Genomic DNA, 12,293 nt, shown 5'->3' on the forward strand with positions numbered 1-12,293 from the left:
CTGGCCCAGGTTGAAAACGGAGCAGGTCAAAACTCTTGTGCTGATCAACTGGGAATAGAGGTATGACAAAAATACTTTCCTTTGTACCCACAGTAAACTTTAAGTAAACTGCATTATTCATACAGTAGAAATTCTTTTCATGAAGGGGTGTGTGTGTGTGTTAAGTTTAGCCCTTCGATTCAAACTATGTAGGCAGAGTACTAAGCCAACATTTAAAAGGTTATTCCTGCCAATCAACCTGATAACTTAAAGCTCTCATTTGTTTCCAGATAAACAACTTTAAAGAAAGTTCTTGATTCCAAAATTATTCAGGGACCATCTACATGGTGCCCAGCACTAGGTCATCCCCAAATATCACTGAACTTGGTGATATGCTGAAAATATGTTTGGAGGTTTCAGGAACCAAAAGAAGAAAGTGATTTGGAGTATTTTCCCTGGGACATTTATCTAATTTCTCTGGTTCTTACATTTAGGGTTTGACAGTAGGGAGGTGGAAGGAAATGGAATGATAGTCCCTGAGAAAGAAGATAATTGTCTAAAAGCTGTTTACTGTCTTCCTTAGCCACTATAAGACACCATGGCATATGATGTAAAAGGTATCAGACTTTGAGAAAAAAGTACTTGTACCACAAAGAATTTATGTATATCCCCTCAAAACATCAACAATTTACACTGCTGACTTTACAAGCTGCTGACTGTCTCTATCTTTTCTCATTCCTCGTTCAATCTCTAAGAGAACTGTGGAATTACTTACCAATGATTCGATGAACATTTGTGGCCTTCAGGCCCATGAGGTCAGGGAGCTGGTCTATGATGATTTCCCGCTCTGCACTTCGTTTGTGTACTCTTTCGATGCTACGCCTCTGCCAGTCGGTCCAGTAAACATAGTCACCCAACAAAGTAAACCCAAATATGTGGGGAATTTTGTCTTCCACTAGCACTCGTCTCCCAGTCCCATCGGTATTCATAACCTTCAAGTTTAAGTTTAAAGAGAAGGAAGAGGAAAAGATGTGTACTTATTCTTCAAACGTATGTAAAAATGACAAAGCCAACTATGCCTACATCAAAACCCAAGTGTCATCTTAGTTACTCCTGTTACAATGCTCTCACAAAGTGACAACATGTTGATTTAATGAGAAGGATTTCAAAGACTCAATGTGGGCTCATATCTTACCTCTATTTCCCCAGTCTTTTATTACCCTTCCTTCTAAAAATTCCGGCAACATTAGATTTAGTAGGCACCTCCTCTACTAAATGACTGTGTAAAAATTAAAAGTACAATATTATCGCCTTAAGTTTGCTTGTACATCTGTTTTCAAATTATAGTGTACCTTTGCACATATTATTTTATTACATATTGTGTTTTATAACATATTTTATATTATCCTGAGAGTTTTGCCTGTTTGACATCTAAGGAAACTAAGATTCAAATAAGGTTACACAGCTTGTAACCAGAGCTGATGTCTTTTTTAGAACTCCTTCTATTTAGTGTATTTTTTATTTCATTGTTTTTGTTTAAAAAAAAAAAAAACCACTCTAGATACTCTCTCTGCAACTAAGTTTCAAGTAACTAGGATGTATCAGCTCTTTCCAACTACCCTACAGCACAGCGGTCCCCAACCTTTCTGGCACCAGGGACCAGTTTCGTGGAAGACGATTTTTCCACGGACTGCGTGGAGGAGGATGGTTTCAGCATGATTCAAGCACATTACATTTATTGTGCTCTTTATTTCTATTACTATTACATTGTAATATGATATGAAATATATAATGAAATAATTATACAGCTCACTATAATGCAGAATCAGTGGGAGCCCTGAGCTTGTTTTCACTTGCCACTCACTGACAGGGTTTTGATATGAGTCTGCAAGCAACTGATTTATTATGGTCTGTGTGCAGTCAAACCTCTCTGCTAATGATAATCTGTATTTGCGACCTAGAGCCCTCACATGTGCAGTTCACAGTAGGGTTCGCGCTCCTATGAGAATCTAATGTCGCCGCTGATCTGACAGGAGGCGGAGTTCAGGCAGTAATGCGACCAATGGGGAGCAGCTGTAAATACAGATGGAGCTTCGCTCGGCTCACCTCCTACTGTGCAACCGGGTTCCTAACAGACCACGGACCACTCTTGGTCCATGGCCCGGGGCTGGGGACCCCTGCTATAGCAACATTATTAAATTCATTCTGACATTTTCATTGTAAACATCAGCAATTTCCCTAGGCGTCTTATCTGTCTCTGACGTTGCAGAAACATGTACTAATCTTCTGTTCTAAAAGACAGAGGAAGTATTCTAAAGCACCAACTTCCAAGTCCTCATCTGAGAACATTTCTATCATTTAAAGTGGCCTGTGTACCAGGCAAATCAGCCTTCAAAAATGTTATTCTGTTACTAATAACATGTACATGCAAACACCCACCTAAAAAGAAGTACCAGGCATAATCTTACACAAGTATTAGTTTTTTATTCATAAATTATATTCCATGTAAGTTAATACTGTGATGCCTAGATGGAATGACAAGCAAATATCTTTATCTCTCCTCTCTAAAAATTTTAAAACACTTGCTGACCTTCCCCAAACATCCAAACCTTGGAAGCAAAATACTTAAAAATTGAGCAAAATTGTGCCATATTCTTGTATCTTCACTTGCAAATATCAATAAATATTTGATTTATATCTGATGGAAGAGAGATTATATTAGTTGGATGTTTACCTGTTCATATTAGATACAAGAGGACTTCTATTAAGCCAACTGAATAAATCTATATTTAAATATAATGTTTTTTAAAAGTCAAAAACATAGTTAAAAAGAATTAAATACTACTCCAACTCCTAACATTACACACTTTTTAGAGTTAATAATTTCTGCTTGAGACATGAGTTTAGCTTTTTTACATTCACATTTTCTTGCAACAGACCATTCCTGGATATATTTTATGATGTCTACGGTTTATCTTAAAATTACTTTGGTGTTTAAGAGTAAAATGACTAAGCAGAGAAAAAGGGTTGATAATCTGTTTTCATATATAACTAGGATATAATCTCTAGAATAGCAGGAACCTAATTCATCTATTTATGTCTTTCACAGCTACTATTAAAGAGCCTGGCAGAGAACTCAATAAATATTTGTTAAATAATTTTTAAAAGGAGGGACTTCCCTGGTGGCGCAGTGGCTAAGAATCCACCTGCCAATGCAGGGGACGTGGGTTCGAGCCCTGGTCCGGGAAGATCCCACATGCCGCGGAGCAACTAAGCCTGTGCGCCACAACTACTGAGCCTGCGCTCTAGAGACCGCAAGCCACAACTACTGAGCCCGTGTGCCTAGAGCCCGTGCTCTGCAAGAAGAGAAGCCACCGCAATGAGAAGCTCGTGCACCGCAATGCAGCATAGCCCCCGCTCGCCACAACTAGAGAAAGCCCGCACGCAGCAACGAAGACCCAACGCAGCCATAAATAAATAAATAAATAAATTTATTTAATAAAACAAAAAAACTTTAAAAGGAGACAGGTTTCCTAAGACCTACGACAGTCAAGAAACCTTAGTAAAAATGGAAATAAAAATTTATATAACAGTTCTTATCCTCAGATCCTAGCTTAGCCATGTGAATGAATGAAAGGTATTCTTGCCCAAATTTTAAATCCATGTGAAAATGCATACTACTGCCTACTTTTAGAGAATGGATATCTTCCTGATCCCTCCTAAAAGCAGAGCCCCAAGAAAGAATTTCTGGCCCCATTTTATTACTGCCTGGAAACTCTGATCAGGGTGAAAATTTTACCTTTATTAGACATAATTTAGAATAGTCATTATTTTAGGTGGGAGAAGCTTATTTTAAAACTCTGTCCTTTTGCCTCCACCCTAATACGGAGATTCTCTCTTGACTCTGGTATCTTCCTCTACCCTCCTTGCAAGAATTTCCTCCCAATACTATGTCCTTCCTTCCCAGGATCTCCAATTTCTCCCTCTCCATAAGGTCCTTCTTTTCTGCCTTTAACACAGTTTCCACCATTTCAGAGAGACACTGTTTAAAAGCTGAATGATTCTGTTTTTGCTGCCATGTTCTCTGAATGATCTGTAGCTGCTGCCTCCACCCCTTACCATTCATTCCCTTACCTCCCTACAACTGGCTGACAATCCGTGACTCGGCTCAAATGACTACTGAAAATGATCAGTGACTACTTTTCTGTTCTTCTCTGCTCTTGTGCTCTTCTGCACAATCTGCTTTCTATCTCTTCATCTCCCTGGTTCCTCTTTCCTTTTTCAAACCTGGCTGGATATGTTCCAAGATTTCCTGAGTTGTTCTCTGTATATAAAACACCTTTCAACAGGCCCATCGAGTCTTAAGGCTTTAATATTACCTTATGCAGAAAAATTACAAATATGTAAAGTTCTAGTCTAAAGTCTCATCAGTTTCTACTGCAATATTTCCCACTGCATCTACCAGAAAATGTACTGCTACCTCATCTAAAATGTCATATACTTAACAGGAAACCTATCTTCTCCATTAGGGGGAGGAGTTCAGCATCCTATCAGAGAGCATCTAACACAGAGTGCTAAACATTCTGTATTACAGAACTCTAAAATAATACGTTCTTACAAGCGTATAGTATAGTAAAACGTGTCTGCTTTTACCTTATTCCTCATTTCAGTATTATCTTAAATCAATTATTATCCTGCGTTTAATAAACGAATACTGATTTTGCTGATCACTGTGCTCCAGTATTGGCTTCCCATTAAAATTGATTTGCTGATCTAAAAGCATACACTAGTGACCTAATACTGAACTTCTTTTTAAAAATAAAATCTAAATTTCTACTTCAAAAATATTACAGGATCAACCAACTCTCCTCTTTCAGTTATGTGTCCTGCAACATTCTTGTTTGTTCATTTTGAGAAATTAACAACTTAAACAAAGATAGCTTATTAGCTATGAATTTAGATAATGGGCAAAGAATGCAACTGAAAGCCACAGTGAGAAAAATAACAAAAAGATAATTCCGAAAGATTCTTCTGGTTTACAAAACTCAGCATTTTCTTATTTAGCATTTATTCTTCATTCTTCTGCTCTCTAAAAATCTCTTATGATTAGCAAACAATACTCTGGCAGAATTAGACAGATTTGGATTTTAAATATAAGCTCTATCACTCACTAGATACCCTTAAGGAAATTTCTCACATGTAAAATAGGGAGAGAGCACTTACATTACTGAATTATTTAAGAATTAAAGAAAAGAATGTTTACTTATATAGCACAGTATCAGATTAACAGATGCTCAGTTAAATGCTGGTTCTTGCCCTTTATTGTTTTAGTAAAATGCTTTAGTCCCTAAAAGTAAACAGCTATACTTAAATGGCTATATTTAATTAATTTAGCAAAATATAGTGCTTCAAAATAAAAATTAATACATAAATATAAAAGGATATGTGGAAGTAAAAGACCAAACAACCACACAGTTTTAAGCTGAATAAAAACAGCACAGACTTTTCTGTATCCTGGCAACTAGTGGAAAACTGCAGGGCTGCAGCCTTATTCCCATTTCCAACCCCCATTTTTATTGTTTGCTTATGCTACTTAGATGCACAGTAACTAAAACAGTAAACAAAATGGAGCAGTTTGACAATTTGATTGGAATATACTTTCTGCTGCTCTACCAGACCCTCAACTCCACTCCCCACCCCAAATCAAACAACATTAATAAACATATCTACTAAATGTAAATCACATGAAAAGCATGATGAATGCTAAGAAGTTTACAACAGGGCCTCTTCTAGCTAAGGGATTACAATCTGGTTGAGGAAGTAAACTATATTTACATTAAAACCATAAACATACACCCTTCTCTGGCGTACAGCTAATCAGGAAAAACTTTAGGAAGGAGCAGGAGTTCAAATCCACCTTCAAGAATTAGAAGAATTTGGACAAAGAAAAAGAGAAAATGATTTTTCAGAATAAAAGAAGTAACACATGTTAAGACACAGTCATGAATGTCTTGTTTGACTGACTTTGAAAGAGTTGCTTTGAGGTAGAAAGAATACAAAAGGGACTCAGAGAGACAACACCCTATAGGAGGTATGAAATTCCAGGTAAGAAAAACTATAGAAAACAAGAAACTTCTGAAAGCACTTTAAGGAGAGTGACATAACAAAGCTGTATTTCAGGTAGACCTCATTTACCTCTATTACTGCATCCAGATTGTGCTTAAGATAAATATCTTAAATATAGAATTACGGTTAATAAAATATTTTCAATTTCTATGGGATGATAATAGAGGTCCAAAAATCCCCTTTCTGAAAGTCTTTGGGGCTAGCTCTATTTTAGAATTTGGACTTCTCTGAAATACCGAAAGGCTAACACAATGCACATGGCGTATCACCTCTACCTGGGTCCAGGGCAGCACGTCATTGCCAAGCATGATAATATTTTTCCAGCAAGACATATACATATTCCCACAAAGGGGGATAAATAGGGACTACAATTAGTCTTACACTGCTTCAAGTCAGACTCCTTTTTTTTTTTGAAGTGTTTTTGATGTGGACCATTTTTAAAGTCTTTATTGAATTTGTTACAATACTGCTTCCATTTTGTGTTTTGGTTTTCTTGGGCTCCCCCACCAGGGATGGAACCCGCACCCACTGCCTGGACCGCCAGGGAAGTCCCTCAAGCCAGACTCTCTACCAACTGAATTAATAAAAATAACTTTCGGTTTCAAGAGCTTTTTGGATTTCAGAATTGCACATAAAGGATTGTAGGTTAGGAATGCTTTGGTGATCTTCACTCTGGTCCCCTGACAAAACTGGGGCTTGGATCAGTGTTAATGCTGATCTAAGTGCAAGCAAGGGTCTCAGGAAGAAGAAAAACAAGCAAAGGACATGTTAAAAAGATAAGGTAATTTTTAGCAACATCTGGCAAATCAACAACAAATGATAATGAAGGTCTTAAGAAGATCTTTAGAATAGCACAGAGTCCAAGAACTCAAATATAGTTCCCTAAAAGCCACAGCTAAGGATTTTGTAGCTTTGCACACTAGAGTATTAGTCCCTTCCAGCTAGCTATTCCTTGTTCTCTCACTTTAAAGGCAAAAACTAAAAGTGTTTTTTTGTGGTTTTTTTTGGGGGTGGGTGGGTAGTAGAGTAAATAAAGTGCACACTAAAGCTAGATATATCACATCTATTTCAAATTAAACAATGTAATTAAGATATACTAAGATACTTTAAATGTAAGTTTGTAACCACACTGCTTCCCTTAATTCCCTATCTTCCCATTCTTGACTGTTGTAGTAGCTTTTTACAACAGGGTTGGGTCTAGAACAGTGCTGTCCAAAAGAAATACAAGTTACAAATGTGAGTCATGTGTGTAATTTAAAATTTTCTAGGAGCCAGATTTTCTTAAAGTTTTTTAAAAAAACAGGTAAAGGTAATTTTAATAATATATTTAATCTATTCATATATATCCAAAATATTTTATTTCAACATGTAACCACTCTTTAAAAATTTATTAGCGAGACTTTGTTTTTTCTTACTAGGTCTTCTTAGTATGCATTTTACACTTCAAGCATCTCCGTTCAGAGTAGCCACATTATAGGTGCTCCATAGCCATATGTGGTTACTGGCTACCCTAGTGGACTGTGCAGGATTAGAATTTCATGGTGGTGACTATACAGCCCACAACAAAATTAATTTACTCCTGTTTTAGATTAGACCCCTGTCCCCCCTCAAACCTGCCACCTTCAGGGTTGCCCTAGACTCATCAGGCTCCGTAAAGCCACAAACAAATGTCTTCCATTTCGTCTTTCCTCCCTCCCCAGCTATGCTATACTTAATTCTAATATGGGTTAAAATTACTTCAAAAAATGATTTCTCATGAAGAGAATAAAACTCTACTTTTTTTCATCTTTTATCGCATTTGTAAGTTTACATTTCAAAGTACTAGCTGAGATTTGCAAGAGTAAGGACAAAGGCCTGATTCTTTCATTTCTTTTAGGTTATATCAAAATAAAAGTATTAAAATCACATTTATATTAATAAGAGAATCCCTATCTGCCATCTCCTTGGCTCTCCCCTTAAGAGCATTCTAGGTTGACAGATAATGGTTGAAGCCAGGTAGTTCCTGAGTATCTTTACTCTGCTTTACTACATGTCTGAAATTTTCCATAATTAAAAAAAAAAAAAAGATGAAGAGAGGAAAGATAAGGGAAAAGTCCAAGGGCACCTGAAAAATAATAATAGTTGTTAGTAATAAATGCTGTTATCATTTTTGTTGTTCATATGATGTAGGAGGCAATTTATAAGAATCCTCTGAAGAAATGAAGGGATCAAAAACTTACACAAAATCTGATTGTTGAGACTTTACTTCTAAAGAACTACATATTTCCCTTTACACAGAGTCTGATTACTTTCTGAAATGTGTTTCCTTCCATTACTTTTGCAGAGCTGACACTTCTTAGACAACTGGCTTCTGCCCTAAATGCTTCTCTTTTATCAGCCACACAATCTCTCTCTACTACTGGGCAGAAGCAACATAGAGAAACAAGAACATGTTGCTTTGTCTCAAAGAAAATTACTGTTACATTTCTCATACCCAAGGAGTAACAGTTTTGGACAGGTTACTAGGTTTGTAAATACAGTTTTAAGCCCCTTTATGTTTAAAGTAACAACCCAAATCCTGGTAAAAGCTTGCTTGTACATTCTGAACCCAGAACAAACGCACCATTTTAGGCCAATCCAAAAGATAACCCTTATGCTTTAAAAGCTGAGCCAACACTAATTAAATCTTCTTGAGGGTGTGTTTCACCATATTACCTCAGAGTGGTTTAATTAAACTGAAATTAGGCTTCTGTCACTTCTAAAATCTACCTCCAAATCTGAACCAGAGTCTCCAGTGGTTTCAGCTGCTTCAACCACATTGTGGTATGGATTTAACATTCTGAGGCATTTCCAAATATTGCAAACCACACTGAGCATACGGGCTACAACAGGAAACAGATGTGGGTTAACCAGAACATTATCTTCACAGAGAGGAGGTAATGGCAAACCTTCTGCAGACATCACATCCGGTTTTTTTGAGCAGTTTCATCAGCCCATTAAATACCAAGACAGGATTACCCATGAAATCTTGGAACGCAGCCAGTCTACTACCAAAGTTGCTGCTATGCAAATTCACTTGACTGGACATGTTCAAGAAATAGATGACAACAGGACAACCAGGCACCCATCATAAAATGAACTGGGAATGCTATCAAGTTCCAAAAAAGAAATGCAAATGAACCATTCCTCTTATACTGTTCCAGCCAATATCCAAAACAAGTAGTAAATTAAAAGTTTATATATATATATATATATATATGAGAGACAAATAGGTATCGTTGGGGGCTGATTCATATACTTCATAGGTTATAAAGTATAATTTCATAGAAATGGCATTTTTGAAAACTATATCGATGGAAATAACATTTCAGTCATGCAGAATCTCACTGGGGTGAGAAGGAAAGAGAAATGCTTTGCATCCAGTAGGGGAAGCAAAGGGACGCCATGCACCTGTTTAAGAGAGCAGTAACGGCAAATTCAGTGCTACATTTAAAGCCTTTAACCTACTTCAAGACATATTATGTCTGAGTAAATACAAGTGATTTTTAATATGGAAAGAAAAAGTATCAAACTTGCACTAGGTAGTTTCATAATATTTTTTCAAGGAGTCGTGCTTAGAATATTAAACATTTGCAGTTACTATGCTCTTTTACAGATAGAGCTACGAATTGCTATTGTGACCAAAGCATTCTAAAACATGAATTACTCAGGAAAACTATGAAATTCAGAACAGATTTTCAGCTGAAGGTATCACTATGATGAAAACCAACACCACCTTAGTCAATACTCAAATGCTTCATGAGATACTTGTGAGAACCCTACTGTCCTGGAGCCTTTAATAAACCCTAAGGGAAGCACATTAGCATATTAACAAGGGAAAAATGCTCCCTTTCCTCTCATTCTTTTCAAGCACAACTAACATATATTTGGAGTCTTAGTAGGAAAAAAAATCAACTCTAATATCTTAGTATTAAGACAAATTACTCAAGTACCCATGAGCACGCCTTATGCCCAGATACTGGTTTTTAAATACTATTCTTCATTAAAAAGAACCATGGCTCCTTGGCATGGGAAATAAGAGAAAGCTGGAATATGCTGTTGTTCCAAAAAGTATTTTAAAAATGACAGGGGCTCCTTACAAAATTAAAATTAAATTACCATTTGATTCAGCAATCCTACTTCTGGTACATACCCAAAAGAACTGAAAACAGGATCCCAAAGAGATATCTGCACACTCATGTTCACTGCAGCAGTATTCACAACAGCCAAGAGGTAGAACCAACTTAAATGTCCATCAACAGATGAATGGATAGAGAAAATACGGTATATACATACAATGGAGTATTATTCAGCCTTAAAAAAGACGGGAATCCTGTCACAGACCGCAACTCGGATGAACCCTGAGGACATATGCTAAATGAAATAGAGCCAGTCACAAGAAGATAATACTGCATGGTTCCACTTATAAGAGGTATCTACAGTAATCAAACTCTTAGAAACAGAAAGTGAAATGGCAGTTGCCAGGGGCTGGTGGGGAAGCAGTTGTTCAAAAGGAATGCAGATTCAACTTTGCAAGATGAAAAAGTTCTACAGATCTTGCAGAACAATGTGCATATAATTAGCACCACTGTACACTTAAAAATGGTTAAGATGGTAGGTTTTATGTTATGTATTTTTCACCACAATTTAAAAAAAAGAAAGATGGAGGCATGTCAAAAGGACACAGAATCACCTTGAAGGTGATCCTAATGCCAATTCTGGAACAATTTTTACAACGATGATAATGAAATATACCCTGTAGAATAAACTGAACATCCATGGGCTCATATATATACATATATATGTGCATACATATATATATGAATAACTGAATAAATAGGAAAGGGGACACCTCTTCCTTATGGGAGAATTCCAATTAATATAACAGGAATAATGGAAATGGTATCAGTGTTCACTTCCTGGTGTTGATCACTATTCTATGAGTATGTAAAATGAACCTGGGTGAAAGTTTTATTACTCTTGCAAATTTTTTGTTGAAGTCTGAAATTATTTCAAAATGAACAGTCTAAAAAAGAGGCAGCAGAACTCAACACAAAAAGTACTGTTATTAGGAATCAGGAAACTTGAATTCCATTGTTTTCTTCATAAATAGCAAGTTCTATGACCTTTGACAAATTAAAGAAGCTAACTAATCAAAAAGCAACAAACACTGCTGAATTCTGGGAAGAGAAACCTGGGATAGGAAGAACAAATGTTTGTGTAAGTATATGACACTATCTAGAAATCATCTGATAATGTCTAAACCATCTGAACATGGCTTTTTTCCCAAAGACAACAACACTTTGAAAACCCATGAAACTCTGTTTGCTTACTATCTATAGACTAATGAAATCTATTGTGGCAGAGAAGGGTTTGGGATTTTTTTCCCCATATTTTAAGAATAACACTGTAACTAAAACACAATAGTAGTGTTATAAATCTCAACCAGACATAAAGACCAAGTCATAAATCAATCTAAAATCAAAAATAAATGAACATTTAACGTTTTAAATGTCTAAAGCTAAGTGAAAGAAGCCATACTTATAAGGCAACACACTGTATGATTCCATTTATGCAAATCTAGGTGCAGAGGTTGCCGGAGAGTGGGTGTGGGGAGTTGAAAATAAAGGGGCAGCACAAGGCAGTTTTTGTGATTGATGGAAATGTTCTGTATCTTAATTGTGGTGGTGGCTACATGACTCTATGCACTTATTAAAACTTATGGAACTGTAAAAAAATCAATCAAAAACAAAAAACTGAACAGGGTCTATTTATTAATAGCATAAAGCCTCTAATTTCAGTCCTACTTACAAGTTGTACAAGCCTGGCAGATCTCAGAAGCTCAAAATTATAAATAAAATAACAAAATACTAATCTATTGAAAATCAGCACTATAAAAGGGATTCTAACTCCTTCCCTCAGATTATTATTTCAGATCAAATCTACCAAAAAAACAAATCATAGTACAATGAATTAAGAGTTTAGGAAATCTATTAAGAGTTCAACAAAAAAATTACAGGGCCTGCATTATAACATTCTCAACATTTTAAAATTGTAAGCTACACTTAAAGTGGAAAAAAAATTGAAGGAGAATCCTTTGCTCGTTATGGATAACTTCAGCAATGACTATTACACAGAATCCTTAAATAGCTGGTGATAAATTAAGTTGA

The 12,293-nt window shown here is 36.2% G+C and overlaps 1 protein-coding gene across 2 annotated transcripts in view; it reads right to left on the bottom strand.

The window, feature by feature from the left end:
• The window catches only part of LRP6 (LDL receptor related protein 6), a 174,365-nt gene that overhangs the window by 47,614 nt on the left and 114,458 nt on the right, over window positions 1–12,293 (bottom strand). For both annotated transcript variants that reach the window (XM_029204998.1, XM_029204999.1), the window contains one exon: window positions 755–971. In XM_029204998.1, coding sequence (XP_029060831.1) covers window positions 755–971 — 217 coding nt within the window. The remainder of the gene's footprint in view (window positions 1–754; window positions 972–12,293) is intronic.

The sequence above is a fragment of the Monodon monoceros genome, unplaced genomic scaffold (assembly GCF_005190385.1).
Source record: "Monodon monoceros isolate NGI ecotype Baffin Bay Population unplaced genomic scaffold, NGI_Narwhal_1 Super_Scaffold_6, whole genome shotgun sequence".
NCBI classification, from domain to species: Eukaryota; Metazoa; Chordata; class Mammalia; order Artiodactyla; family Monodontidae; genus Monodon; species Monodon monoceros.